Source organism: Cryptomeria japonica, chromosome 4, assembly GCF_030272615.1.
Source record: "Cryptomeria japonica chromosome 4, Sugi_1.0, whole genome shotgun sequence".
Taxonomy (NCBI): Eukaryota; Viridiplantae; Streptophyta; class Pinopsida; order Cupressales; family Cupressaceae; genus Cryptomeria; species Cryptomeria japonica.
Genome location: NC_081408.1, coordinates 708,030,607 through 708,055,034, shown reverse-complemented (window position 1 = coordinate 708,055,034; position 24,428 = coordinate 708,030,607). Strand labels below are relative to the sequence as shown.

General features: G+C 35.6%; 1 protein-coding gene across 1 annotated transcript in view; it reads left to right on the top strand.

Annotated features, from left to right (window-relative positions):
• The first annotated feature begins 3,322 nt into the window (after positions 1–3,322).
• The window catches only part of LOC131875339 (uncharacterized), a 37,492-nt gene continuing 16,386 nt past the window's right edge, over positions 3,323–24,428 (top strand). Inside the window, exon 1 of the mRNA XM_059219434.1 lies at positions 3,323–3,652. Coding sequence (XP_059075417.1) covers positions 3,323–3,652 — 330 coding nt within the window. The remainder of the gene's footprint in view (positions 3,653–24,428) is intronic.

Here is a 24,428-nt window from a genome sequence, read left to right as displayed (position 1 = left end):
TGTTAGGATTAACCTCATGAGAGGATTAACCACCCTTTTTGAGAGCTACTCTGTTAGGGGACTTAAATGATGAAGGCCCGTTAGGACCTACCCGATTAAGGGATTTAATCTACTGTAACTGTTAGGGAACAACAACAAAAAGTGATTTGAAACTTTGCACTTTCAGCTTGCTAAATTGGATCCAGTTATACTTCACAATCTGCAACACTCAGGTAGATATCTCTCTTCTCCAATATGACATCACTTTCTTCTCTTAGATCATCGACACATAAAACATCAACTGTGTCATCCTAAATAGACATTTCAACTAGGTCAACAAATAAAACCTAATTACATCTTGAAATTAGTTGTTCAGATGAAGCCAATATTGATGCTTTGGCTGAGGAGGTTGAAAAACTGAATGGTGAAAATCTAAATCTGAGGAGAGAGCTAGAAAGTCTTACTATCCGCATGAGTCAGGAACTAGAAGCCAGAAGATATGTTGAAGATATTATCAAGGAAAGAGATCATGAGATTACCAAGATCAAGCAAGAAAATGCTACCTTACATGAACATTTGAATGCTGAAAGAGAAGAGAAGGAGAACCTACAGTTAGATCTTGAATTAGCATCATCTCTAAAAGAGAATCTATCAAACCGGGGTACTTAGAAAAATTTTGTAGATCCAGAAATAGAAAACTGATCAATTCTTCTAAGGATCAGAAAGGAAAGTAGAAAGTTAATGTTGAACAAACTAGAGAGGAAATGAATCGGATATGAAAGAAAAAGAGTGATGACTCACCTGGAGAGGAAATTGTTCCTTCACCAAGTGAAGAGAACCCTGCACCAGTGAATTAAGCCTTTTCATATGGCTAAGAGGATCTTAAATGGTAAATCCACCTCCAGACCCCTTGAGATAAATGAGTAGTAAGAAAATTTTGAATCATGAAATTTTGGTAACCTTTTGCCAATATGTTATCAACTGGTTTTACTCCTTGAGCGGTAAAATTAGGGTTTGCAACCCTAACCGGTGAGCATTTAATGCAGTAGGTAAAAATGATATAAGTGAGTTTTCACTTTTTTATTTTGACCCTAACGCATTCGAGAGAGAAATTTGGAGTGCTTACTAAGCTGAGAAAGATTGTTGGTTGATAATACTTGAAGTTGCATTGTTATTTGTAATCAAGCTGATTTAAAGGTAGCAAAAGATTGAACTGGTGTGCACTTGGGTAGTCAATCGACAAACGGGGCAGCGTGCATGAGAAAAGGTATTTCTTTGAAAATCCTTCTTTGAATCTTGTTCATCTGCAATGGCATCATCTTCAAAGTTTGTAGGGAGATTAATGATTACATCTGAGCCAATGGAATTTGTAGTGGCAGAATGAATTCTGTCATATAATGCATTATCATAGGTTCCTAGTGGAGTTTTGGTTAAAGGATATTTGTCAAGCTATATTGATTGTAAGATAGAGGATCTAGGATCTTTATATATTTACACTTAGTTAAAATCCCTTTGTGATGAGAATGAAAAGATTCAAACAGAGTATGCTAGGGTTTTTGAGAAGGGTTTTCATAATGCCACTTATTTTCTAGAAGATTTTGAGGAAGAGCATATCAAAATCATTTTGAGTCAGATTCATGGTGAGAACATGTACTTAGAGAGAACTCACACTATAACTAAGGAAGCCATTCAGGCTATAACTAGTTATTTCTCAACCGGTAAAGTACCTATGCTAAGGTGAATTTCAAAGGAGACGGTATTCTCTCTAACTAGTTTAACATCTGATAAACGTTCTTTTTCTGTTAACAATATCAGAGACCCAACAGTGAAACTGGTAGCAATGGTGATAGGCTATCGGGTATTTTACTCCAATAGACTAAATAGTGTTCCATCAGTAGTAGTACATACAACTCATAGGATGATAGCTGAAAATGCAGATTATGATCTTTGTGAGGCTATTAGAAGACAATTGTTTCTAAATCTACAATCTATCAAGAAGGACAACAATCAAAAGTTCAAGTATGGACAACTATTGGTTGGGTTGTTCTTTTATTTCCAAAATTTTCTACCAGGAATAGGTGATATTGAATGGTCAAAGGAACTACCGGTATCTTATCAAATCAAGAACAACATCAAGGCTGTAAGGAATACTTTTCTTGCTGCTATGAATAAGTATTTTAATGAGTTTTAGAAGAAAATGAGCATGAGAATGAGATTGCCTGAAGATGTGGTCAGACATTTGGTAAAAGAATTATTTTTCACAGTTACCACTGACTTCTGTTTGATGCAAGCAATTGAGCCAAGAAAAGAAGAAATGAAAGATATGAGTTATGAGGTAAACTATGAATTATCGGTTGGTTATGCTAATAACCTATTAGCATCTCCTGAAGATAAAAAGAAGGCAAAACTGGATATTGTGGTAGTCCAGGATGCACTAGTCGAAACCAGTATTGCTCCTGTCACAAGTGGGAAAGGAAAGAAAAAGAAAGATGAGGAAGAACCTCCGGTGATGAAGAATACAAGGGTGACTTAGACTATCCAAACCAAGAAGGAACTAGAACCTAAGGTCTATGCAAAGAAGGAGAATGTATCAAAGAAGAGAGGCCATAAATTAATTCTACAGGAAGAATCTGAGGGTACTGACACTGAGGAAGAACCCAAGAAGATGAAGGCAACTGAAAAAATAACTAAACAAGTGAAGGAAGTGCCAAAGGAAACTATACCTTTCGATGTATCTACCTACAAGCCTATAACCCATTTTGAAAGGACTATGAAGCAATTAGGAAGGAAGAGATTTGAATTGGTAAAAAAACATTTTGATTCTTTTAGTGAAGATGAGAAAGGGCAAGTTATTCAATAGGTAATCAATCATTTGTGCTTTTATATTAGATTACCTCAAGATATTGAAAAGGATATCTCAAATTATTTATATACTATTCTTGTAAATAAATGGGAGGAATCTGTAAAGTTGGAGAAAGAAATTATTGATTAGATTTTTGTAGAATATTTTCCCAACTTGTCTAAAGATGAAATTAGTGCTTTAATTGATCAATACAAAACTCAATTTTCTTTTAAAGGAAGAAGAATGAAGATTCTTAATGGAAAGAGGTCAATTGTTGAAATTAAGACCCATCAAATAGCTTGTGATATCAAAAGGATGGAAGAACTCATACAATCCTCTAAGAATGAGGACGATGTTGTTAATCGACCAGAAATGGATGAAGAAGAGATTGTACAAGCAGATGTGGTCTATCCTGTCAAGAAGAAGGATGACATCACTATTCATGTTGTTGATGATGTTTAGGACATAATTGATCTATCTGGAGATGTCACTGCACTAGATATGGAGCCACCTGAAATCATAGACTTACAGGTCAAATTAGTTGAGAAACAGACAACTCAACCAAAAGTGGACAATCCACCAGAAATAGAACAAACAAAGAAACCCCAATCTCCACCAGTCTTACATGATACTCAGAAGGAGTCTATGGAAAATGTTTTCACTCATACTTCTGAAAAGGAAACAAAGAAGAATCAAGAGAAAGAAATCATTAAGGTTGCATCCTTTGAACCAACAAAGAAACAACAAATTGATGAGGATGATGATGATTCATTGAGCATTTCAGGGCCTATTGATGATGAAAACATGAGTGCATCTAAAATGATGAATATTGTTAACATCATGCAATCTAGAGCGCATAAGAAGAGACTAAAAGAGCAAAGGATTGAAGCTGAAACAATTCAGAATGCAGTAGATATTCTATCTAGTTTGCTACTGGAAACTTCTACAACGCATATGTCAACCCCTATTAGAAAACTTGGTTAGTTAGTTGTAGATGCATCTGATCAAATCAAGTCACTTGAAGAAGTTGCTCATACCTATGCTGAGAAAACTAATAAGAAGTATGGAGAGAAACTTGTAAAGGACATTGATACTAGCAAAATGGCTCTATCATCTATTGAAACATGAGGAAAGTATCTTGCTTCTACCAATAATGTTTCTTTCTTTTATTCTAATATTTAAAAAAGGTGCACATAAATAGAGTAAGATCTAGAAAGGATATGTAATGCCTATGTCCCACTTAAGGACTCTATTTTTTCTTTCAGCAAATCTGTGGATGATTTGCATAACAGGTTGGATATTTATGATCATGAGAAGGCAAAGAGACTCTAGTCTCTAAAAGAACTCAAAAGTCTGCTCACTTCACAGGTGGACATACTATAAATAGCCTACTCCAATGCATAAGCTATCTTAGAAACTCCAAAAACTAGTACACTGGATTCAATGGAAGAGTTCCATTCACAGATAATGTCTACACTAGAGTACACTGAGAACGTGTTGGAGACATGGACAAATACTTTATCATAGTTGAATAGGAAATTCAATGCTATTTTCATGAGAATTGCTTATGCATGAATTTTGATTCAATTTTTTCAAGTTATTGTTGTATATGCTAAACACTTGGATACAAATTTTCTATATATATATATATATATATATATATATATATATATATATTGCTTTTTCAATTTGGCATTGTTGTCAAAGGGGGAGTAGAAATATGTATGTGTGTTTTTAAAAACTTTCTATAATGTATGTATTAAGGAGGAGCATGTGTATATGTGTAAAGTTATTTTGTATGCACACTTAGCGACATTATTGTAAAATTTTCTAAGTGTTGCCATCAATGCCAAAGGGGGAGATTGTTGGCTTGATGATGATTGTAATATATTCATCATATGTTGTCATTGATGAAACACATACACACACATATGTTCATATTATCTACCGGTGTAACTTCAAGGTGTTTACACTACAACCGGTATACTAAGAGGTTTATCTCTAACCGGTACTTTGTGACAATAGGTATATGCATAAGAGACAACCAATGGATATTCATTAATTGACATCAAGAAGAAGATCAAGTGGAGATTATGTTAGAAGATTCAAGGATAATGGTTTCTATATTTAACTCAAACTGGTATTGATTGTTCCAACTAATATTTGTTGATTGTGTGATGAGTTACCACAAATCGTGATGAGTTATCCCACCGAAAAAATTTTGGTGGTATTTTTATGATGAGTTATGATTACTTGATCAGATACACTGCACCTAGGAAATTGTGTTATGATTTCTTTAAGCCGACATGAAATCTAAATGCCTATATATTGACATCATTGTCAATTATTTTATATGATATGAGCGAAAGTAATTTGTTGTGTGCGAGAGACAGTGTGTTAAGTGAAGAGTATGTTGAACAACAATATTGAATATACTTAGAAGGATCCGATCAAGCGAGTATTTTTCTACTTGGGCAGATCAAACCATTCCTGTTGTCTTCTAACAATTACAAAATAATTCAAATCCCCTAACTGGGTAAGCTCTAAAAAGCTTCTATGTACAAATCCTCTAACAGGGTGATCCATTAGTTTGGATTCAGAAATCCTCCACCAAGGTTAAACCTAACAGGGTACTACCTTTCACAAGGTATAAGATTTTAATCAAGCTTTGGGATCTCTAACTAGATTCAATCCTAGCAGATAACTTTGTAGACCCTAACCGATCAATTATCTATTACTGTAGATAGTTAACTTGTGAGTTCCATCTCACCGTGGTTTTTACCTATTTGGGATTTCCACATATAAATATTTGTGTTATGGTGGATGTTTTACTTATAGTGGATACTATTATATCATTTTGGATTATATGCATTTTACTTAAAAGCTTTGTTAAGTTCATCTACCGGTTACTAGCTGAAGTAGTATCATTTTTGGTGTCACTGATTCACCCCCCCCTCAGTGCTTTTCAAGTCCATCACATCTCACTTTCCCCAAACCTCAGCTACAGTTTCCAATCCTTGAACATCAATATATTATAAATTAGATAAAGTACTTACAATATCTTCTAAGGCTTGTATGTTCTCTTTCTGCTCTTTGAGTTCATCCAATGTCACAAGAGTAGTAGTAGGAGCAACATATTTTGTTTCAACTTGCTTCCAGTATTATGCACCAAGACCTTTAATGGAGATCTTCATTCTGTTTTTCTAGATCTTGTAGTTATCCTTGTTTAACTTAGGACCCTCTTTTTTCATCATGTTGACTACCTCATAATCTTTTCCTCAAGTGGTTAAGCTTTTTGCGCATAGAGGACCAATGCGTTGATACCAATTGTTAACAAAATGAACCAATAAACCCTAATTACATCTTGAAATTACAATACAGATCATATCAGATCATCATCCAGAGTATTACAACAATTTACAATGCAATATCACTCATTGGTTGATCATAACTTATCACAAAAATTTGATATGTACCGAAGTCAAAACCTCAAAACACTCCACTAAGCGTTTCACTATTTCCCAAGAATTTCTTCCTTCAATCATGCCAAAACACATTCAAATCATCTATGCGGGTTGTGACGTGTTACTTCCTTCACGTAGACTCAACATCAATCACCATCATAACAAAAATCATTACCGATTGAGAGTGATTTTATCACCAATCCTTAAACCCTACTAAAACCCTAGCAAACCTTTATCAGAAATTCAAAACATGCCTTTCGGTAAACATCACAGGATGCGGTTCCAATCACATACTCAAATCCATCATACAATCTTATATGTCAAATTGCAAGTCATCAGTCATCACCGATCACCCGATTCAATCAAAACATCTGTGCTTTATTGGTTAAAGTCCCAATTCATAGTCTTGTCGGTAAAACCCTGTCAAACTATCAAACCACAACTTCGGTAGACCAAATCACTTAGCCAACAAATCAAGCATCAAGAACCATTTGCAAAAATCATGAATGATTAGTTGACACTAGTTTCCATGAATGACAACACAAATAATTGATCATGTTAACTACTCACAAAATCTCAGTCTTCTTTCATCTACTGGTACAGTCATCCATCATCATCTCATCTACATCAGTTATGCCAATCATGCAACATTGCTAAGGAAAACTTCTAGAGAAGGCACATAGTAAACAAAATAATGTTCAGAAGAGTAGATGAAGTAATTGAAGAGGGGAAAACAGATTTGAAAGGTAAACTGATCAAAACATAACGAAATAAACATGTAGAATGCTAAAATATCATTAAAAGACCATTTCACCTTGCTGTTTTACCTTCTCCTTCGGATTGAGCTTGATGAAGTGAAGGTGCCCCTTAATAATGTTCCACTTGATGTGCTCCTTTGATTGCTGGATATGGATGGCTCTCCAATATTGTGCACAAATGATAAGGATGAATGATAAAGATGAGATGATCAAGTTGCCAAGATGATTTCCTGGGCTCAAAAGCGTAGCATAAGCTTACTGGATTTCAAGATGTTCTGAATGAAGGGATGGAGCCCTATTTTATAGGAAGAGGAGAGGAAAATGAATGGTTAGGATGAATTCAAGATGAAGGGCTATGATTTACTTGTGAGCTCACACAAGCTCCAAGAGAGGGTGTGGAGACCAAGAAATATGCCCTAAAGGCATTTCGTATCTCTACACTCTACAAGATGCATTGGAGGAATTAAAAATTCTCCAAAAATAAATATTATGGGGATTAGAAGAATAAAAAGGAATTAAAAATTCTTTGGGAGAGGGAAATACCTAGAGGAATGTGAGATTTCAAAAATCTTATATTCATCTAGAAAAAAAGCATTTAAAGCTAGTGGCTGGATGAAAGGATAAAGAGTTGACTTTGTAGCTAATCATGATGATTAGCCATTAATGACTCATTAGGAGGGGGATTAGAGGAAATGTTAGGTGGGATTTATATTTGTAGGAGAATTTGACTAGGAGAGAGAATGAGTGGAGGGAAAAAAAATTAGAAGAATAATGTTAAGTGAGTTTAGGGAGTTTCTAGAAGAATTTATTAGGTTAATGATGAATTAAGAAGATGATTTGTAGGAATCATGTAGGTTAACTAATTAATTGAAATTAATTAGCTAAGAGGAAGATTTGTGAGGATTTGATTTTCTAGAAGAATAAAGAAGGGGATTGATTTATTAAATAAATCATATGCTATAGTGACAATATTAATTATATTTAATTAATATTGAGAATAATTTTAATTAACATAATTAATTAATTAAGTATGTGAGGAATTAAAAATAATTAAAATAATTATTTTTAAGTGTCTACATTTTGCCCCTCTTTGAAGCGAGGTGTGATGACACATTGATTCAAAGAATAATCTTGTTTTGATGTTGATATTGGTTTGATAGGATGCCCTAGCTCTTGATTTATAGATTACAGTATGGTGATGCCCCCTCGGGAGATCAATTAAGGTATTTGATCTTTGGAGTTTTGTGAAATTGATATCCTGATAGATTTGATTTGATTCAATTGATAAGATCTAGATTCAATTTGGCTTCAAGAAGAATTCATCCTATATAAGACAAAGATGATCAAAGTGTCTGGTTTCAGGAAGGATTCATCCTGTATAAGACATGATTGATCACAACGTCTGGTTTCAAGAAGGATTCATCCTATATGAGACATGATAAGAGCGTCTAGTTTCAGGAAGGATTCATCCTGTATAAGACATGATAAGAGCAGCTAGGTTCAGGAAGGATTCATCCTGTATAAGACATGATCGATCACGACGTCTGGTTTTAGGAAGGATTCATCCTATATAAGACATGATCAATCACAATGAATGTCTAGTTTCAGGAAGGATTCATCCTGTATAAGACATGATTAGAGTGTTTGGTTTCAGGAAGGATTCATCCTATATAAGACATGATCGATCACAACATCTGGTTTCAGGAAGGATACATCCTGTATAAGACATGATCGATCACAACGTCTGGTTTCAGGAAGGATTCATCCTATATAAGACATGATCAGATCATAACATCTGGTTTCAGGAAGGATACATCCTCTATAAGACATGATCAGATCACAACATCTGGTTTCAGGAAGGATACATCATGTATAAGACATGATTGATCATAATGTCTGGTTTCAGGAAGGATTCATCCTATATAAGACATGATCAGATCACAACGTCTGGTTTCAGGAAGGATACATCCTCTATAAGACATGAATCAGAATTAGAATTGATTATGTGAGGAAAAAAAAAAAAAAAATAGAGGAAGAAAAATTAGGGTGGAAGGGATAAATGAGGAAGATATATAAAGTAGTCATGAGGTATTTAGAAAGAAGAATAAGAGATGCAAGACCGCAGAGGAAAATGGGGGCAATTGAGAACTCCATGGGATTATTGAGTGTAGGATTTGATGGAATGATGGTGAGATTTTGTGCACAATAAATGTGGAGAGCCAACCTATTTTGATGTTGCCCTGAGTGACTTGCACCACTGATTATAGAAATTAGGATGCCATGAGAAACCTAGGGCATGGACTGACTCTGTAGACAAATGGGAATTTCTTGCACACAACAATGCAAGTGTTAAGAAACACTAATACAAAGTTGTGGGTTCATGCAACGAAATGCTCAAACACACCGATACCTCTTGTACACGAGAAGGTAAGTGTTAATAAACACTAGTACTAGGTCATCAGTTTATACAAGAAGGATCCAAAACATGCCATACTATGAAATATACCCTAGTATGCACCTATCACAACATACCTGGATATGGAAGAACCTAAGCAGTCATAAATAGTGGCAGTTGTAGGGCAAAAGATGCAAGCCTATATGAAAAAATCTAACAAGTCTTTTTCTTGTGACCAAATGATACCTCTTGCCAAGAGTAGAACTAGGATGGAGGATTAGGTTGCTAGGTGAGGGAAGGAGTCATCCCTAGGCAAATCTATATTGGGGAGTGGGAAATCATCTTTAGGACAAGCTTTATTTAGATCTCGGAAATCTATGGAGATGTGGATGCCCCCAACAGGTTTGCCGATAGGTACAATGTTTTGGGAAGAAGGATGATTAACTCCTTGGATGGTTATGACATCAACATGATTGTCTGCAGGTTCAATCAATGCGACCTACTAAAAAATCAAAACCGGTTATGCGATTAGTGTAGTCATAACCCATTGCGTTAGATGATGAGTATTTTCCTTTATCATGCTTCAGGAAAGGTTCCTGGTAAATTTTGAGTTTGTCATTGTTATTACCAGGTTTTGCATTTGCTACTTCAATCTCACCTCTATAAATGAGATCTTGTATGTAGATCTTCAATTTCATACACCTTCGTGTATCATGTCCCTTGATATGATGGTATTTACAATACTCATTTTCATTATACCATCTTGGTTTAGGTTGATTGGGGTCAAATGGGTGAGTGATTGGAAAAACCACTACACTTGCTTGGACAAGTTTTTGAAACACCACTTCAATAGGCTTAGCCAGAGGAGTGAAATCTCTTGGAGTCCTGTTATTCGATCAGGGTGGTCATCCCTGGATTGAGACATTGTTGTGAGGTTTTTGGGATTGATTTTGGTTGTTTAATTGTTGATTCTTGGTGGTGGATGTTGGGGGAGTGGCCACGGTTTGGACCCGCTTTGCATCAATTATACCATCAATGACCACGTTTTTGTTCTTAGCCCAGAATATTGGCTTGTCGTTATGATAAGAGGAAGAACTTTGTGATGACTTCTGGTAATGTTTCAAGGTTGTTCGAGGGTGAGGCCCTTATCGATCAATTTTTGGAAGGATTTGATACATTGAGATATTAAAGTTTTTGAAAGTTCAGGCACCAAGTTCTTTTGAAATAGTTCAATTTGATGTTGTTCTAGCATGTCCCACTAAATTTTTTTGATAAGATGTCACCATCTTTGTAGGAAATTGGCGAAGGTTTCTCTAGGCCTTTGTTTTGTATTACATAGGTCCATCATAGAAACATCATTACCCATGTTGTATGCATAGTGGGCCACAAATTTTTCTGCCAAGTCTAGAAAAGAGACAATGGAACCTTGTGGTAAAGATGAGAACCATGCCAAGACGTCTCCCATGAGACTCTTGGGAAAGAGTCTTTGAAGATAAAGGTCACTATAGGAGACTTCTTGGCATAAGATGTGGAATTTTCGGACATGGTCACGAGGGTCTGCTTTGCCTTCATACTTGGTGAATTTAGGGATCTCAAATCCTGGGGGATATGGTGCAACCGATATAGATGGGTCATAAGGACAAGGGAAAAACTCTTTGAATGAGTAAGATTTCCTTTTATTAGTCTTTTCTTTCATGTTTTTGATAATATTCTTCATGTCTTGAATTTCCTTGATGAGGGCTTGTTGTGGACTTTGATATTGATGAATTGTATTTGCCGCAAGAGTTGGATGAACCAAAGAAGGTGCACCACCACCAATATATTGATATGATGAGGAGGTGGGAATGTGGGATGTGATGACTGATGTCACTGGGGTTTGTGTGATAGTTGGTTGTGGTCTGCCAACTGTTGTGATGGGATTGAATGTGGTCTGGATTAAATTTGTGACATTATTGGGAGAAAGGGAAGTTTGTGGAATAGAAATATGTGGTTGAATAGAAGGAGGTGGTATAGAAGTTTGTTGGAGAATGGATGAGATTGCATTTGATAGTGTTATGGATGGTAAGGAGGAAGAAGGTGGGATGGAGACCGTGGTGGGAGGTGTCATGGGTGGCATTGATTGGGCTTAGATGATTGATGAGGCTGCAATTGATTGAGTTTGAATAGTAGGTTCAACACTTTGTGTGGGAGCGAGGTCTCCTTGTGGTTGTTGGATGAGAGTGGATCTATTAAATTCAGGTGGAAGTTGAGCTCCATGTTCAAGAAGAGTTTTCAGAAGTGCAGTAGGATTGTGTTTAATAAACTTTTCTATCATCTCGTGGTTATAAGAATCCGCTAGGAAAGTTTGCACTTTTAGACAAAGTTCATCTTGGTTAACCATGTCAAGATTTTGGCTTTGATCTTGATCGCTTGGTTGCCCACTTTGTGTATGATCTTGTGTGGAATCTTCATATAGGACACCAATGTTTGGCATGCCATATTGTTGATCAGCGATATTTTTCTTTTCGGATCAAGTTGCGACCATACACGATATTTGTGATGAAAAGACTTAGGAAAAATGTGATGAAATGACTTAGAAAATTTGTGATGGAAGGATTTTAGAAACTTGTGATGAAAGGACTTAAGAAATTTGAGGATGAAACGACATAAGAAATTTGTGATGAAAGGACTTAAGAAATTTGAGGATGAAAGGACTCAAGAAATTTGAGGATGAAAGGACTTAATAAATTTGTGATGAAAGGACTTAAGAAATTTGAGGATGAAAGGACTCAAGAAATTTGTGATGAAAGGACTTAAGAAATTTGAGGATGAAAGGATTTAAGAAATTTGAGGAGGACTTAAGAAATTTGTGATGAAAGGACTTAAGAAATTTGAGGATGAAAGGACTTGAGAAATTTGTGATGAAAGAAAGGATTTAAGAAATTTGAGATGAAAGGACTTAAGAAATTTGAGATGAAAGGATTTAAGAAATTTGAGGATGAAAGGACTTAAGAAATTTGAGGATGAAAGGATTTAAGAAATTTGAGGATGAAAGGACTAAGAAATTTGTGATGAAAGGACTTAAGAAATTTGAGGAGGACTTAAAAAATTTGTGATGAAAGGACTTAAGAACTTTGAGGATGAAAGGACTTGAGAAATTTGTGATGAAAGAAAGGATTTAAGAAATTTGTGATGAAAGGATTTAAGAAATTTGAGGATGAAAGGACTTATAAAATTTGTGATGAAAGGACTTAGGAAATTTGAGGATGAAACGACTTAAGAAATTTGAGGATGAAAGAATTTAAGAAATTTGAGATGAAAGGATTTAAGAAATTTGAGGATGAAAGGACTTAAGAAATTTGAGATGAAAGGATTTAAGAAATTTGAGGATGAAAGGATTTAAGAAATTTGAGGATGAAAGGACTTAAGAAATTTGTGATGAAAGGACTTAAAAAATTTAAGGAGGACTTAAAAAATTTGTGATAAAAGGACTTAAGAAATTTGAGGATGAAAGGACTTGAGAAATTTGTGATGAAAGAAAGGATTTAAGAAATTTATGATGAAAGGATTTAAGAAATTTGAGGATGAAAGGACTTAAAAAATTTGTGATGAAAGGACTTAGGAAATTTGAGGATGAAAGGACTTAAGAAATTTGTGATGAAAGGATTTAAGAAATTTGAGGATGATTGATGAAGAAGGTATGGTAGTGATGGTTTAGAAGAAAACTTGGTGACTAGGTTGTCTTTGGCATGAACATGAAGGATCTATTTAAATGGCAAGTTGTATGAAGGGATATGACCACCCTGATTTGGACGATAGTAGGTGTTCCAAAGGACAAACTTGAATGTTGATGTAGAGGATAAACTCTTAGCTTCTCTCTTAGGCTTATGAAAAATGGGACGGACGGAGTTTTGATGCAATTTTGGACTTGGTGTGGGTAATGACTTGGACAATTTGTTTGTGTCTTGACAAATATTTTTGCAAAGTGTTTGGGGATAGTGATGTGTTTTTAGTCTACTCTTGGCAAGTATGTATCAAACAAAGCAAACAGAATGATTAAATGCATATTATCTCAAAGACACTCATGCTCATATACAACATTCTTAAGGCTGGCAAGGACAATAGTCATTGAATCTTGATTGGTTTCCCATCTACGCTTACCTAGAGTGGACACTTAGATGCTTGACCCCACTGGCTCCCCTCCACGACACTCACTTCTTGGGGCAGCCAAGCATCAATTCCCATGAAAACTCCTCATGGTGAACTTTGTGTCTCTACTAAGGGCCGTAAGAATATGGGCCGCTTCAGAGGTCTGACCTCCTGCACCAATGACTAGAGGGTTTTTGGCCACTATGAACAAGGTGTTTAGTAAGTCTTCCTATTAGGAGCTACCCTTCGAAGTTGCGCAAGTGCAATTGAGGCCTATAGCCCAATGAAGCACCAAGAACTTAGTAGTCATGCAAGCATGATTGAGATCTCTAGGATCCTACTAAGCACCCAATGTGAGAGTGAACTCTCATATAGCCCCAACCATTAACCCTTTCATAGTCAATGCCCTATTTATTATAGTGAGTTGGGAACCCCAGGTTCAGGTGTACTCACTTGGGTTGTTCCCCTCTTACCTTCTCAAAGAGCAAGTTGGGAGGGTAGGCCCGCTAGAGGTAAACACACATTCAAACAAGAAAAGGCTGGAGGGTCTGGATTTCTGATCATCTAGTAAGATGAGAGCATACTTTCCTACCTTTACGCTTTTCTTAAAGACATATAAGATAATGGTTCATTCCATTTTAATTAATATCTACGTGCCTAATTTAAATAAATGCACAATATTTGGTTGAATCAGCTAGGCAACCTGCAAAACCACTTGATTAGTAGTTTGAAAAATGGAGTCTTCAAAAAACGTCCTCCAAAACAACTTGATTAGTAGTTTGGAAAAATAGTCTTCAACAAGCATCTTGCAAAAATCAACAAAATGACAAAAATATTAATTTTTTTTTAATTTTTTGGGAATGAATAGAAAAACATGAATAAAAACTTTTTTACTAATGACAAATGTGGATTTTAAGAAAGCGTTGATGGGTAAATGGGGTTTGACTAGGTTTTTACCACTTTTTAAGGGATAGGCAAGCGAAAAATGAGGATTTTGGAGGAGAGATGAAGGAATGGGAAAATTTGTCCAAGAGGGACAAAGAAGCAAAAGTTGAAGATGGATAATATGGGAAAAATTTGGAAGTGATTGGATGAAAAGGGAAGAAGTTATGGCAAAACCTAAAAATAGAGAAATATGGGATTTTGGGCTTCAAAAAGTAGATTTTTGAGATAAGGCCTCCAAGGAAGAAAATATGGAAAATGGCAATGCGGAGAATCTGGTGAAATTTGGAGGAAAATAAAGTCAAGAAAAAGAAGATTTAATGGGACAGAAACCCTAAATTTAACAGAACAAAAACCCTAAATTTAACAAAACAGAAACCCTAGATTTAACAGAGCAGACAAAAACCCTAGATTTAACAGAACAAACAATCGTGCTAAACAGAATAAAAATAAAAAATGTCAAAGGTCTGGATTTCTAATTGTCTAGATAGACGAGCATACTCTCCTACTTTCACACTTTCCTGCGGGCAGATAGATTATATTTAAACAGAGCAGATAACAGGAAATAAATAAATTAAATGCAGAGTACAGTTAGTACCTAAAAGTTTTCAGACAGATTAACAGAGCAGATAGTAGCACTACACAGATAGAAAAGTGTCAAAGGTCTAGATTTCTAATTGTCTAGATAGACAAGAGCATACTCTCCTATTTTCACACTTTCCTACAGTCAGAGCATACAGTTGTGCTAAACATAATAGAAAAGTGAAAGGTCTGGATTTTTGATTGTCTATTTAGACAAAAGCATACTCTCCTACTTTCACACAGATTATACTAAAACAGAACAGACAACAAATCAACTAACAAATTAGATAACAGATCTGTTGTGTTGCAACAGAAACAAAAACATAAAAAAAAGAAACATAACAGAATAAGGAGCTGTCACGCAGAAATGCAAAGCCATGATTCTGGAACCTATGAAAAAGATATATATATATATATATATATATATATTTCTGCAATCGCAATATTTTGGAACCTACATCTCACAACTCATGAAAACCTTAAAAAAAAACCAACATTAGTTCTCAGGGACGTGAGTCCCACCGGGCATGCCAAAATGAAGAGGGGAAAATAGATTCGAAAGGTAAACTGATCAAAACATAACGAAATAAACATGCAAAATGCTAAAATATCATTAAAAGACCATTTCACCTTGCTATTTTATCTTCTCCTTCGGATTGAGCTTGATGAAGTGAAGGTGCCCCTTAGTAATGCTCCACTTGATGTGCTCCTTTGATTGCTAGATGTGGATGGCTCTCTAATATTGTGCACAAATGATAAGGATGAATGATAAAGATGAGATGATCAAGTTGCCAAGATGATTTCCTGGGCTCAAAAGGGCAGCATAAGCTTACTGGATTTCAAGATGTTCTGAATGAAGGGATGGAGCCCTATTTTATAGGAAGAGGAGAGGAAAATGAATGGCTAGGATGAATTCGAGATGAAGGGCTATGATTTACTTGTGAGCTCACACAAGCTCCAAGAGAGGGTGTGGAGACCAAGAAATATGCCCTAAAGGCATTTCGTATCTCCACACTCTACAAGATACATTGGAGGAATTAAAAATTCTCCAAAAATGGATATTATGGGGATTAGAAGAATAAAAAGGAATTAAAAATTCTTTGGGAGAGGGAAATGCCTAGAGGAATGTGAGATTTCGAAAATCTTATATTCATCTAGAAAAAGAGCATTTAAAGCTAGTGGTTGGATGAAAGGACAAAGAGTTCACTTTGTGGCTAATCATGATGATTAGCCATTAACGACTCATTAGGAGGGGGATTAGAGGAAATGTTAGGTGGGATTTATATTTGTAGGAGAATTTGACTATGAGAGACAATGAGTGGAGGGAATAAAAAATTAGAAGAATAATGTTAAGTAAGTTTAGGGAGTCTCTAGAAGAATTTATTAGGTTAATGATGAATTAAGAAGATGATTTGTAGGAATCATGTAGGTTAACTAATTAATTGAAATTAATTAGCTAAGAGGAAGATTTGTGAGGATTTGAGTTTTTAGAAGAATAAAGAAAGGGATTGATTTATTATTAAATAAATCATATGCTATAGTGACAATATTAATTATATTTAATTAATATTGAGAATAATTTTAATTAACATAATTAATTAATTAATTATGTGAGGAATTAAAAATAATTAAAATAATTATTTTTAAGTGTCTACATTTTGCCCCTCTTTGAAGCGAGGTGTGATGACACATTGATTCAAAGAATAATCTTGTTTTGATGTTGATATTGGTTTGATAGGATGCCCTAGCTCTTGATTTATAGATTACGGTATGGTGATGCCCCCTCGGGAGATCAATTAAGGTATTTGATCTTTGGAGTTTTGTGAAATTGATATCCCGATAGATTTGATTTGATTCAATTGATAAGATCTAGATTCAATTTGGTTTCAAGAAGAAATCATCCTATATAAGACAAAGACGATCAAAGTGTTTGGTTTCAGGAAGGATTCATCCTGTATAAGACATGATTGATCACAACGTCTGGTTTCAAGAAGGATTCATCCTATATAAGACACGATAAGAGCGTCTGGTTTCAGGAAGGATTCATCCTATATAAGACATGCTAAGAGTATCTGGTTTCAAGAAGGATTCATCCTGTATAAGACATGATCGATCACAACGTCTGGCTTTAGGAAGGATTCATCCTATATAAGACATGATCAATCACAATGAATGTCTGGTTTCAGGAAGGATTCATCCTGTATAAGACATGATTAGAGTGTCTGGTTTCAGGAAGGATTCATCCTGTATAAGACATGATCGATCACAACATTTGGTTTCAGGAAGGATACATCCTATATAAGACATCATCGATCACAACATTTGGTTTCAGGAAGGATTCATCCTGTATAAGACATGATCAGATCACAACGTCTAGTTTCAGGAAGGATACATCCTCTATAAGACATGATCAGATCACAACATCTGGTTTCAGGAAGGATACATCATGTATAAGACATGATTGATCATAATGTCTAGTTTCAAGAAGGATTCATCCTGTATAAGACATGATCAGATCACAATGTCTGGTTTCAGGAAGGATACATCCTCTATAAGACATGAATCAGAATTAGAATTGATTATGTGAGGAAAAAAAAAAGAAAAATAAAGGAAGAAAAATTAGGGTGGAAGGGATAAATGAGGAATATATATAAAGTAGTCGTGAGGTATTTAGAAAGAAGAATAAGAGATGCAAGACCGCAGAGGAAAATGGGGGCAATTGAGAACTCCATGGGATTATTGAGTTTAGGATTTGATGGAATGATGGTGAGATTTTGTGCACAATAAATGTGGAGAGCCAACCTATTTTGATGTTTCCCTGAGTGACTTGCACCACTATTATAGAAATTAGGATGCCATGAGAAACCTAGGGCGTGGATTGACTCTGCAGACAAACGGGAATTTCTTGCACACAACAATGCAAGTGTTAAGAAACACTAATACAAAGTTGTGGGTTCGTGCAAGGAAACCCTCAAACACAATGATACCTCTTGTACACGAGAAGGTAAGTGTTAATAAACACTAGTACTAGGTCATCGGTTTATACAAGAAGGATCCAAAACATGCCATACTATGAAATATACCCTAGTATGCACCTATCACAACATACCTGGATATGGAAGAACCCAAGCAGTCATAAATAGTGGCAGTCATAGGGCAAAAGATGCAAGCCTATATGAAAAAATCTAACAAGTCTTTTTCTTGCGACCAAATGATACCTCTTGCCAAGAGTAGAACTAGGATGGAGGATTAGGTTGCTAGGTGAGGGAAGGAGTCATCCCTAGGCAAATCTATATTGGGGAGCGGGAAATCATCTTTAGGACAAGCTTTATTTAGATCTCAGAAATCTATGGAGATGTGGATGCCCCAAGCAGGTTTGCCGATAGGTACAATGTTTTGGGAAGAAGGATGATTAACTCCTTGGATGGTTATGACATCAACATGATTGTCTGCAGGTTCAATCAATGCAACCTACTAAAAAATCAAAACCGGTTATGTGATTAGTGTAGTCATAACCCATTGCGTTAGATGATGAGTCTTTTCCTTTATCATGCTTTAGGAAAGGTTCCTAGTAAATTTTGAGTTTGTCATTGTTATTACCAAGTTTTGCATTTGCTACTTCAATCTCACCTCTATCAATGAGATCTTGTATGTAGATCTTCAATTTCATACACCTTCGTGTATCATGTCCCTTGATATGATGGTATTCACAATACTCATTTTCATTATACCATCTTGGTTTAGGTTGATTGGGGTCAAATGGGTGAGTGATTGGAAAAACCACTACACTTGCTTGGACAAGTTTTTGAAACACCACTTCAATAGGCTCAGCCAGAGGAGTGAAATCTCTTGGAGTCCTGTTATTCGATCAGGGTGGTCGTCCCTAGATTGAGACATTGTTGTGAGGTTTTTGGGATTGATTTTGGTTGTTGAATTGATGATTCTTGGTGGTGGATTTTGGGGGAGCGGCCACGGTTTGGACCTGCTTTGCATCAATTATACCATCATTGACCACGTTTTTGTTCTTAGCCTAGAATTTTGGCTTGTCGTTATGATAAGAGGAAGAACTTTGTGATGACTTCTGGTAATGTTTTAAGGCTGTTCAAGGGCGAGGCCCTTATTGATCAATTTTTGGAAGGATTTGATCCATTGAGATATTAAAGGTCTTGAAAGTTCAGGCACCAAGTTCTTTTGAAATAGTTCAATTTGATGTTGTTCTGGCATGTCCCACTGAAATTTTTTGATAAGATGTCGCCATCTTTGTAAGAAATTGGTGAAGGTTTCTCTAGGCCTTTGTTTTGTATTACATAGGTCCATCATAGAAACATCATTACCCATGTTGTATGCATAGTGGGCCACAAATTTTTCTGCCAAGTCTGGAAAAGAGACAATGGAAACTTGTGGTAAAGATGAGAACCATGCCAAGATGTCTCCCATGAGACTCTTGGGAAAGAGTCTTTGAAGATAAAGGTCACTATAGGAGACTTCTTGGCATAACATGTGGAATTCTCGGACATGGTCACGAGGGTCTCCTTTGCCTTCATACTTGGTGAATTTAGGGATCTCAAATCCTGGGGGATATGGTGCAACTGATATAGATGGGTCGTAAGGACAAGGGAAAAAATCTTCGAATGAGTAAGATTTCCTTTTATTAGTCTTTTCTTTCATGTTTTTGATAATATTCTTCATGTCTTGAATTTCCTTGATGAGGGCTTGTTGTGGACTTTGATATTGATGAATTGTATTTGCCGCAAGAGTTGGATGAACCAAAGAAGGTGCACCACCACCAATATATTGATATGATGAGGAGGTTGGAATGTGGGATGTGATGACTGATGTCGCTGGGGTTTGTGTGATAGTTGGTTGTGGTCTGCCAACTGTTGTGATGGGATTGAATGTGGTCTGGATTAAATTTGTGACATTGTTGGGAGAAAGGGAAGTTTGTGGAATAGAAATATGTGGTTGAATAGAAGGAGGTGGTATAGAAGTTTGTTGGAGAATGGATGAGATTGCATTTGATAGTGTTATGGATGGTAAGGAGGAAGAAGGCGGGATGGAGACCATGGTGGGAGGTGTCACGAGTGGCATTGATTGGGCTTAGATGATTGATGGGGCTGCAATTGATTGAGTTTGAATAGTAGGTGCAACACTTTTTGTGGGAGCGAGGTCTCCTTGTGGTTGTTGGATTAGAGTGGATCTATTAAATTTAGGTGGAAGTTGAGCTCCATGTTCAAGAAGAGTTTTCAGAAGTGCAGTAGGATTGTGTTTAATAAACTTTTCTATCATCTCTTGGTTATAAGAATCCGCTAGGAAAGTTTTCACTTTCGGACAAAGTTCATCTTGGTTAACCATGTCAAGATTTTGGCTTTGATCTTGATCGCTTGGTTGCCCACTTTGTGTATGATCTTGCATGGAATCTTCATATAAGACACCAATGTTTGGCATGCCATATTGTTGATCAATGATATTTTTCTTTTGGGATCAAGTTGCGACCATACACGATATTTGTGATGAAAAGACTTAGGAAAAATGTGATGAAATGACTTAGAAAATTTGTGATGGAAGGATTTTAGAAACTTGTGATGAAAGGACTTAAGAAATTTGAGGATGAAAGGACATAAGAAATTTGTGATGAAAGGACTTAAGAAATTTGAGGATGAAAGGACTTAAGAAATTTGAGGATGAAAGGACTTAATAAATTTGTGATGAAAGGACTTAAGAAATTTGAGGATGAAAGGACTCAAGAAATTTATGATGAAAGGACTTAAGAAATTTGAGGATGAAAGGATTTAAGAAATTTGAGGAGGACTTAAGAAATTTGTGATGAAAGGACTTAAGAAATTTGAGGATGAAAGGACTTGAGAAATTTGTGATGAAAGAAAGGATTTAAGAAATTTGAGATGAAAGGACTTAAGAAATTTGAGATGAAAGGATTTAAGAAATTTGAGGATGAAAGGATTTAAGAAAGTTGAGGATGAAAGGATTTAAGAAATTTGAGGATGAAAGGACTAAGAAATTTGTGATGAAAGGACTTAAGAAATTTGAGGAGGACTTAAAAAATTTGTGATGAAAGGACTTAAGAACTTTGAGGATGAAAGGACTTGAGAAATTTGTGATGAAAGAAAGGATTTAAGAAATTTGTGATGAAAGGATTTGAGAAATTTGAGGATGAAAGGACTTATAAAATTTGTGATGAAAGGACTTAGGAAATTTCAGGATGAAACGACTTAAAAAATTTGAGGATGAAAGAATTTAAGAAATTTGAGATGAAAGGATTTAAGAAATTTGAGGATGAAAGGACTTAAGAAATTTGAGATGAAAGGATTTAAGAAATTTGAGGATGAAAGGACTTAAGAAATTTGTGATGAAAGGACTTAAGAAATTTGAGGAGGACTTAAAAAATTTGTGATAAAAGGACTTAAGAAATTTGAGGATGAAAGGACTTGAGAAATTTGTGATGAAAGAAAGGATTTAAGAAACTTATGATGAAAGGTTTTAAGAAATTTGAGGATGAAAGGACTTAAAAAATTTGTGATGAAAGCACTTAGGAAATTTGAGGATGAAAGGACTTAAGAAATTTGTGATGAAAGGATTTAAGAAATTTGAGGATGATTGATGAAGAAGGTATGGTAGTGATGGTTTAGAAGAAAACTTGGTGACTAGGTTGTCTTTGGCATGAACATGAAGGATCTATTTAAATGGCAAGTTGTATGAAGGGATATGACCACCCTGATTTGGATGATAGTAGGTGTTCCAAAGGACAAACTTGAATGTTGATGTAGAGGATAAACTCTTAGCTTCTCTCTTAGGCTTATGAAAAATGGGACGGACAGAGTTTTGATGCAATTTTGGACTTGGTGTGGGTAATGACTTGGACAATTTGTTTGTGTCTTGACAAATATTTTTGCAAAGTGTTTGGGGATAGTGATGTGTTTTTAGTCTACTCTTGGCAAGTATGTATCAAACAAAGCAAACAAAATGATTAAATGCATATTATCTCAAAGATACTCATGCTCATATACAACATTCTTAAGGCTAGCAAGAACAATAGTCATTGAATCTCGATTGGTTTCCCATCTACGCTTACCTAGAGCAGACACTTAGATGCTTGACCCCACTGGCTCCCCTCCACGACACTCACTTCTTGGGGCAGCCAAGCATCAATTCCCATGAAAACTCCTCATGGCGAACTTTGTGTCTCTACTAAGGGTCGTAAGAATATGGGCCGCTTCAGAGGTCTGACCTCCTGCACCAATGACTAGAGGGTTTTTGGCCACTATGAACAAGGTGTTTAGTAAGTCTTCCTGTTAGGAGCTACCCTTCAAAGTTGCACAAGTGCAATTGAGGCCTATAGCCCAACGAAGCACCAAGAACTTAGTAGTCATGCAAGCATGATTGAGATCTCTAGGATCCTACTAAGCACCCAATGTGAGAGTGAACTCTCATATAGCCCCAACCATTAACCCTTTCATAGTCAATGGCCTATTTATTATAGTGAGTTGGGAACCCCAGGTCCGGGTGTACTCACTTGGGTTGTTCCCCTCTTACCTTCTCAAAGAGCAAGTTGGGAGGGCAGGCCCGCTAGAGGTAAACACACATTCAAACAAGAAAAGGCTGGAGGGTCTGGATTTCTGATCATCTAGTAAGATGAGAGCATACTTTCCTACCTTTACGTTTTTCTTAAAGACATATAAGATAATGGTTCATTCCATTTTAATTAATATCTACGTGCCTAATTTAAATAAATGCACAATATTTGGTTGAATCAGCTAGGCAACCTGCAAAACCACTTGATTAGTAGTTTGAAAAATGGAGTCTTCAAAAAACGTCCTCCAAAACAACTTGATTAGTAGTTTGGAAAAATAGTCTTCAACAAGCATCTTGCAAAAATCAACAAAATGACAAAAATATTAATTTTTTTTTAATTTTTTGGGAATGAATAGAAAAACATGAATAAAAACTTTTTTACTAATGACAAATGTGGATTTTAAGAAAGCTTTGATGGGTAAATGGGGTTTGACTAGGTTTTTACCACTTTTTAAGGGATAGGCAAGCGAAAAATGAGGATTTTGGAGGAGAGATGAAGGAATGGGAAAATTTGTCCAAGAGGGACAAAGAAGCAAAAGTTGAAGATGGATAATATGGGAAAAATTTGGAAGTGATTGGATGAAAAGGGAAGAAGTTATGGCAAAACCTAAAAATAGAGAAATATGGGATTTTGGGCTTCAAAAAGTAGATTTTTGAGATAAGGCCTCCAAGGAAGAAAATATGGAAAATGGCAATGCGGAGAATCTGGTGAAATTTGAAGGAAAATGGAGTCAAGATAAAGAAGATTTAATGGGATAGAAACCCTAAATTTAATAGAATAGAGACCCTAAATTTAACAAAACAGAAACCCTAGATTTAATAGAGCAGACAGAAACCCTAGATTTAACAGAACAAACAATCGCACTAAACAGAATAAAAATAAAAAATGTCAAAGGTCTGGATTTCTAATTGTCTAGATAGATGAGCATACTCTCCTACTTTCACACTTTCCTGTGGGCAAACAGATTATATTTAAACAGAGCAGATAACAGGAAATAAATAAATTAAATGCAGAGTACAGTTAGCGCCTAAAAATTTTCAGATAGATTAACAGAGCAGATAGTAGCACTACACAAATAGAAAAGTGTCAAAGGTCTAGATTTCTGATTGTCTAGATAGACAAGAGCATACTCTCCTATTTTCACACTTTCCTACAGTCAGAGCATACAATCGTGCTAAACATAATAGAAAAGTGAAAGGTCTAGATTTCTGATTGTCTATTTAGACAAGAGCATACTTTCGTACTTTCACACAGATTATACTAAAATAGAACAGACAACAAATCGACTAACAAATTAGATAAAAGATATGTTGTGCTGCAAATGAAATAGAAACATAAAAAAAAGAAACATAACAGAATAAGGAGGAGCTGTCACGCAGAAATGCAAAGCCACGATTCTGGAACCTATGAAAAAGATATATATATATATATATATATATATATATATATATATATATATATATATATATATATATATATATATATATATATATATTTTGCAATCGCACTATTTTGGAACATACATCTCACAACTCACGAAAACCTAAAAAAAAAAAAAACATTAGTTCTCAGAGATGTGAGTCCCACCAGGCATGCCAAAATGAAGAGGGGAAAATAGATTCGAAAGGTAAACTGATCAAAACATAACGAAATAAACATGCAGAATGCTAAAATATCATTAAAAGACCATTTCACCTTGCTATTTTATCTTCTCCTTCAGATTGAGCTTGATGAAGTGAAGGCGCCCCTT